The 7,834-nt window shown below is 46.2% G+C and overlaps 1 protein-coding gene across 1 annotated transcript; it reads left to right on the forward strand.

Annotated features, from left to right (window-relative positions):
• Positions 1 to 1,694: 1,694 nt before the first annotated feature.
• On the forward strand, positions 1,695 to 4,845 carry LOC104498894 (IQ calmodulin-binding motif-containing protein 1-like; the record flags this gene model as incomplete). Its single annotated transcript, XM_010142329.1, has 5 exons — positions 1,695 to 1,837; positions 2,260 to 2,408; positions 2,872 to 3,000; positions 3,384 to 3,540; positions 4,616 to 4,845. Coding segments are annotated over 5 exons (808 nt in total), but the record flags the coding sequence as incomplete, so codon positions are not given.
• Positions 4,846 to 7,834: the final 2,989 nt, after the last annotated feature.

The following is a 7,834-nucleotide window of genomic DNA, read 5'->3' on the forward strand; positions in this document are numbered from 1 at the left end:
CTCCTTTCATTGTCCCTGGAAAAGTGTTAAGAGGAGAGCAGAACTCGGAGCTGTGGGCCCAGTGGGGGTACTCAAAGTGGGCAAGTGGTTTCGCTGCAATAGGAGAAGAGAAGGGGTCACATCATTACCTCATTGTGGGGTGAACTCATAAGGTGTCGAGCATTGAGCTGATGAGGTCAGGTCCATTGAGACAAGAAGGAGTAGTGAAAGGAGGGGGAGCCCTTGCTCACAGCTCCTTGTGCTTCCCTGAGACCATGTCAAGTGGTCTCGGTAATAGTATCTCTACATCAGTATATTTAGTACCAATATGTTACTCTCTATATTAATGTTAGTGTATATATAATGGATATACAGGCTATTACTAGCTTAAACACTCCAGGGCCAATTGCAGAGTTTTCACTTCTCTAATCTGTGAAACATCTGCTGGGGCTTTTCCATGCCAAGCACAGAGGGGCAACATCCTAACAGCAGAATACAACAGATCAAGGTTGTTGATCATAGTACAGATCAAGGACAATTTGCAGGAAAATTTTCTACTAGTGTTCTTTTAACAAAGTGGATGGAGACGTGTCCGTCTATATTTCCTGGAGAAAGAAAATCCCTCCAAATTAAAGAAGTGAGCCTTGACAGCCAGTGTTCTGATCTGCTCTTGCAATGGGCACAAAGACAAAAGCATGTATTGTGGAAAGCAGGTGCTGATGGATGCCATGGGAGAGGTGCATACTGGAGCAGATAGCTAATGGTGCTTTACCTCTTCCTCAGATGAGGGAATCAAAATTGTATTTCCAGTTCATGCTAGCTGAGAACATCCCACATGGAGCATCGTTCCCTTCAGGGTCCTTAGATCTTTATGCCAAGTAAAAATAGATCCTCTGACTGGATACGAGATTGAGTGAGTGGCTCTGACCTCCAGGACTCCTGTTCTTGGCAGGCCCCAGCTGCCCCGTGCCCGGGTCTGTGATGTCCAGAGGTGGAGCAGCAACTCTTTCACGGGCACCCCCTTGTCGTGGGGATGGAGCTTGCGTGCCCTTGTGAGGTTGAGAGCTGTGCTGGTGGTGGCATGTGCCTCCGGTGGGGTCTCCCAAGCCAGACAGGTCTCAACTGAAGGGTCAGACAAAGTGTGTCCACGGGCAGGATGGGCTCACTAGCCTTCGGGCAGCCATCCTAGGAGAAGGACAACTCTGACTCCAAACCCGGGCAGATAGAGCTCGTTTAGCCTTGTAAGGCTCTGTCTAAGAGAAGGATACTCTAAACAAACCTACGATCTGAGGACTTCGCTGTCACCGTCCAAGCTCGCTAGGCCCTGGCAGATGAACCTCAGGTGTAAAGGGTGGAGCCAGTTCCGCGCACGCTGCACCTCACCTAAAAAACCCACCGCGCTGGCCCGAAGGGTGCACTCATCGCTTGCAGTGAGCGTGGGAAAAGCCCTTCCCAGATCTTCGTTCACGAAGCCAAGCCATGATGATGATGATCATGAGTGAGTGGCTCAGGATTTGTCATGGCTATAGATAGCGTGGTCATTTGGTAGCTTGCAGGCGATTTGTCCTTGCTTGGTGTGGTCCTGCAGCCAACAGCTGGGATGGCAGATTATTTTGTGGATTTCTTCCCTTGATGCTGGACCATTAACTCAAAAGAGAGATGCTTTTTAAGAATGTACAACTTAAACTAATTGTTAATATATTTGTGTATTGCAGAGCTAAACGGGAACAGGAGCTGCAGCATTTAAAAAACCAGAAGGAAGATGAAGCTCTAAGACTGCAAGTGCAACTTCAGAGACAGAGAGCCATGAGACTCTTCCATGAGCGACAGCTGGCCTTACTGGAAATAATCCATGCCAGTATGATGTATATTAAACTGTATCACGAGATTAAACTGTCTGGGTCTCCTTGAGAACAGTTTCCCCAAAGATATTTCCTAATCTCTCATGGCTGTTTGCACTGTGAGTCTTACTCTGTCTCCTGACCCAACAGTCTGACAGAGAACGTGCTAATTCTGCAAGGGCTCTGTAACTACTGGTCAAGATCTGCTACCTGCGGAGTAGTACAGGAGAAAGTGAGACCCAGTTTTCTTGCGTTACAAAGCTCCGTTGCAGCTCCCAGACTCAGGCATGGCCCACAGCTAGTGCACCTTGGATGAAGAGGAGTTTTTAACTGATACCCCCCAAGTTTTTTGGTACTATCTACTTTGAGGATTAAAAATGTAAGTTTTGAAGAGACCCCAACTTACAGTCTTTTAACTGGATTTTTGTTACATTTGTAGGTCAGGTAAATAAGTACATGGAGGAAATGGAGGGGAAATCAGCATTAACTATCCAGAGATTCTGGCGAGGGTATAGAGCAAGAAGAAATTTTCATCAGCAGAGACAATCCGTTAAGGAGTATAAAGCAGCCGTCATCATTCAGAGAGCAGTAAGTCTACGCACTTTGTTCTAACATTGGATAGGAACGAGTGCATTATTGCGATGCCTTAAAAAGCTCCACTTATTCTCTTACTGTCGATGTGGCCATAATTTATTAAAATATTGTTCAGAAGTTGATAGTCTAGAGCCACAAGTTGCTTAGATGGGTTAAACCTTGCACAGGTTACAAAGTCTGACACAGTCTTGTAACTAAAATACAAGCGCTGGCTCTTTGAAACCTGAGGCTGGAATTTCACCACCCTACAGACAGTCAGTAGTGAGTTATGAGTGAGTGTTCTTACTCACTATTTAGCAGTCATCTAACTGGTGGGTGTTGTCTTTTCAAGATCATAGCTACATTTTTGCTTTAACAGATGCCACTGTGAAACATTCTTCTTTCACTGATTGATTACAAAGTGAGAACACAAATCTCCTGTCTGTGATTGTCATATTCTCATATGTCCTTTACAAAGGCTTGTAAATTCTTGGAAAAACGAAGAAGGAGGAGAACTCTCTCTCCTTGGAAAGATCCCAAGGGACTGACTGATGAGCAGAGACTGGCTTTGCAGCAGAAGGTGGATGACTACATCAAATTGCATCCGGTCTGTTTCTTAGTCACTTTGTAATTTGCGTTAATGATGCAAGGTAGAATACTGTAGGGATGAAATACATTTGGATTCATAAATTCTGATCAAGATAATTCATTTGAGCTATGCACATATTAACCCTGCTTGTTTGAGAGCCAGAGACTAGGATATTGGGGATTTTAACCATTAATCTAATAAAAAGGGTCAAAGCAAAGTGTAATTGGGAAATTTATATACTTGATGATGGATAGCTTTGGAGAAAGCTGCAGAGGAAGCGGAATTATTAAGTTAGCATTAATTAAGAACAGCATTTACATTCCTTGTTCAGACATTTTTCTGCCCCCAAATGGTTTAAACCAGCCAGGTCCTAATGGTAACAAAGTGTTAATTTTCTCCAGGCTTCCCAAATGTCAGAAGAAATGAGTAAGGAATTACATATGCAGGCCCAGGAAAAGCTGGCACAGTTCCTGTTGAGGAGCAGAGTGGATCAGAGGGCAGCACAGCGGAGAGAGACGTTACTGGTTCAGGTCAACACCGATGTGGAGCTGCTAATGAGTATGTGACTGCTCTGGTCATAGTTTTGATTACCGTTTGGATTAAACTAATTTAGAGAGAAAATTAGAGGGAACAGAGGTAAAACCTCATTTCAGAACTGAAGTCTGTCTTCCTTTGTGGTATGCCTTATGCTGAGGTTCAGGCTTTGCTAGAGATTATTGGGGTGTTGCTACAGGTTAGGTATGCACACCTGCTTTTCAAGTAGCATCTTATTCTTTTGCTATAAGTCTCTGATACAGAGAGAGTTTAAGGCCCTGTAGAAGGTCTTAAAATTTCTGAGAAGGGGATCTCACACAGCCTCTTCCTGTACTTTTGTTCTGCTTTGTTCTCTTGTGTTTTAAGCGAGTTGCTGGGTGAAGTGCTCTCGCCTCTTCCAGGTAAAGAGGGAAATCTTTGAGCTGTGAATTCTGTGTCATGGTTTCATTTTCTCTGGCCTTCTTTATTTGAAATGGAATTCAGAATTCACGATTGTGCTGTCTTGATTCCAGACAAGTAGTCTGGAGTGAAAGAGCACGAATAGCAAATTGCAGCCACCAGAGAGCACCCAAGCCGGACAAAATCCAGCAAGTTACTGAATTCTGTTATTTAGGCTGTCACGTGCTGTGTCACTGCAGCTCATTGCTCCCTGAACAGGCAAATCAGCAACACATGCTGTGCTGGGTCCCCCAGGCAGGGAATACGCAGTGCTGCTGCGCCAGAGTGGGGGAAACACTATGGTGATGTCACCCTGCACCAGGAGCGCTGATCCAGCAGCAGTGACCACGAACAACTCTTCTCTTAGGCTGTAGTTTCACAAGAAGTCATTTTGCAGCCACCACTGCACCTGAATGAAGCAGTTCTGCTTTCCCTCTTCTTCTCCCTCCCCCATTATGTATTTATTTTTTCTCTTTAGCCTTTCTTTGGATCTCTTCTCCAGCCAGGTTTATCATGCAGCCATCAGATTGTAATGCCAGCATGGGGAAAGCGGTGACTCAGGACAGTGGGAAGTGAGAGAGTAGTGCACCTTCTTTTTTCCTTTGAAATACTCTTAAAACTGCAAGTGAAATACAGAAAACTGTTCTCTTTGTTCTTACAGATGCTCCAGGGCTAGCAGAGATCACAGAAAAAGATCTTGATGTCTTCAAGAGTCGGTCAGTCCCAGTAGCTACCAAGGCAAGACAATCCCACAACACCATGCTGAAATACACTCGCGGGCCCTGGTGGAAGAAACTTGGAGATGAATTTATGGAGGGTGATGTCATTCCTGATGATGCCCTAAATGCAGAACTGGGAACTCTATTTATTGGTGAAAGGAAATTCTTTTAGGTAACAGGCAGAATAATTTCTTAGTCAACCAGACTCATACCTTGCACTATGCAATCACTTGTGTGTGTTTTTAAAGAAGGAAAACACTTGAGTTGTAAGACAAAGCACTGAAAAAGACCAAAGCCTTTTTTTAGTGCATTTCACTTATTAAGAATCTCTGCCTGTACATCAACAGTTAGATCCTATTGATGTGCTGTAGCAAATAGGATTTACATACTGTAGGTGTTAATGAGGATATTTTGTATCACTCTGAAAGTAAGTTCCTAACCGATGGCTTTTCAGTTCTTAGTCACACTTGGATGCGTAAAGAATCACACTGGTAAAAGCCTGGCCTTTTACAGCACGACACTTTATCAGGTGGTGTGCTTTGAGATAAAGATGGGTTCAGGATAAACCAGGACACCAGTAAGGAGCAAGCAAGCACTAAGCAGGCTGGGTGCTTACATCAAGGTGGAACAGCTGACTCTGGTTCACAGAGGCAAAGACTGGCCTGAGGAAACTCTGCCAGCCTCTTGAGAGCAATGGGAAAAAGCAAGGGGAAGAAAAAAATGCTGCTATTCTTGGACTGTATGTGTTTTCCTTTAAAAGCATGCAGCTCTTTCCACAGCCGATGTGGTGCCTTGTAACATGGGCACAGTCCAAACCATCATGTGGGATTGTAGCTTCAGTGTGACCATCTGGACCACCAGCTCTGCCCTCTTAAACCACGCAGATGCTGTTTAATCCAGAAAGGTCTCCAGCTCAGCGCCTCTGCAGTCACTGAGACCCAGTGCACAGTGAAAACCTCTGGTCAAGGGCCAAAGGCTGCTGCTCACTGATGTACCCGGAAAGCAAGGAGGACTTAAGGCTGCAGTGAGTGCCGTAGCTATCTGCACTGGTTTTTTTTCCGGTGAGAAGCCCAGAGAGTCTTAAGAAGTCTGAGGAGTAAAAAGAGCAGTGCTTTCTGCCAGTTGCATGTGGGCAGCAATACTGGTTCAGCATGTTTGTTTTCCATTCTCTCTAGAAGGTTTTGAGGTTTAATTTTAGTGGAGATGAATGGAAAACAAATAAATAGAAATAGTGGGCAGAAGCCCAAGCCCATTCAGACGCAGCTGATGCATTGCAATGAATAACTGGACAGCTGCCTAGAGGAAGAGCTGCGCTCTGTGTTAATTTTTTTAACAGAGCTGTGATTTGGAAGGCACTGAAGTGGCTCTCAGTTCCTTTCTCAGAGAGTTAACTGGTGGAACAATCCATTAAGTATTTTCCAGGGCACTTGCCTGTGTCTGAGTTACACACTGTCGTGCGCAGCCCTGCTACTAGTTTTAGGCCATGCCCATAAGAAAATGGGTGCCCTACAACCACCAGAGTGGAGGGGCTGGGGGCAGTCAGCACACGCTCCAGGGGATGGTAGCTGCCCCCAGGCAGCATGGGTGTCTCTGGATGAGCCACGGCAAGCCGGCTGTTCCCATGTAAATTCATGAGTCCTCTGTGCGCATCATTGTCCCCTCTGCCGTGTAGCCACTGACCCAAACTCTTCTGAGACAGCAACCTCTGCTGTTGTGTTTATTCCTAATCGCCCTCGTTATAACAGCTCTTTAGCACAGAGGCATGTTCACAAAGGTGCTTTGCTTAATGAATTTTATGTAAAGAGGTGAATCCCCCGGCCAGTGTTAAACACCAAGTGAATTATAGAGCTATCTTATCAAAAAGCTGTTTATTGTAGTGGCCTCTGCCACTGGAGAGGATAATGAACTCCTCCTTTGGAATATGCAGTTTGCTGGGTAACAGGGTTTTTTTTCAGTGAACAGAGAGCCTGGTGGAAGGTGCAGTCTTGCTGGAGCAATTCAAGTTGCTGGATTGCTTATCACTAGCTCAGCAGTGCACATTCCCCCACCCCAGCACTGTCCTGATAAATAAAAATACCTGTTCTTGCTTGTTGCTTGTCACCAGGAAATCTCAGTCATCTCCATTTTACAGGCCAGGGAAACCAAGGCAAGAGTGCCATGAGGAAACATGCCTGTGGCCATATATAACCTGTCACTTGTTCCCGTTGCTGGCCCCAGCAGAGCAATCCGGAAACGAGCCACTGCAGCATGCTAGGGCAGAGCTGGGAGATAGTCTCGGATGCCAGTTGCTGTGACCAGCTTGGAGCTTGGGCCCAGCAAAAGAGATTCCCTGAGCTTCCCTGCTGCCCTGCTTTGCTCACGGTGGGAGACGTTTGTCATACCTTGGCTCATCCTCTTTTCAGGTCATCCTGCACCATGCTCAGGACATGTTGTGGGTGATTTATTTTACTGCAGCTCCTCCTGGGATAAAATACTCCTGCCCAAAATAATGGGAACAGCTGTAAACAGCTGAACAGAAGCCGCTTCTAACTTTGTACCAGGTGAACAGTCCTGTCTGGGTTATATGATCACCCAAAAAAGACTTTAAGAGAGGCTGTGAGCTGAGAGGGGTCCAGTCCTGTTCCCACTTGTTTGCTTGCTGCAGACCACCGGCATGCCCGGACAGCTGGGAGCTCTTACTTGAGCACAGACCTGCCGCACAGGTGGTCCAGCCAGGTGGGAAAAGGGGCAGAATGTGGTGGTGCCCAGCAGTGCCACTTTGGGTAGCCACTGCGTGCGCTGGCAGCCTGGGGACAGATCCTGCTCAACCCAGGGGAAGCACAGGGTTGGCCTCCCCTGCAGGAGGGGTGACAAACGTGGGGGGCATGCTGTGACATGAGGAGGGACAGAGGCAAAGCCAGAGCTGCAAGGGCAATGGTGCTCAGGTCATTAAATATTGACGCCGTGTAAGCTGGCCTGTGGGGCGGTTTAGCTGAATCACAGGTTTCTGCTGCTGTGATAAATTGGACCAATTTGTCATGTGGTTTTGTTTCTTCCCTCCCGTAAGTAAAGCTGCACAGGAGTGTTATTGCTACAGCTTCAGCAGCAGCAAAGAGTCTAGGAAACAAAATCCTCTGATGGATGTGGATAAAAAAGAAGGGACAATGACCGTTCTCCTGCTG

The sequence above is a fragment of the Buceros rhinoceros genome, unplaced genomic scaffold, assembly GCF_000710305.1.
Source record: "Buceros rhinoceros silvestris isolate BGI_N320 unplaced genomic scaffold, ASM71030v1 scaffold9148, whole genome shotgun sequence".
NCBI lineage: Eukaryota > Metazoa > Chordata > Aves > Bucerotiformes > Bucerotidae > Buceros > Buceros rhinoceros.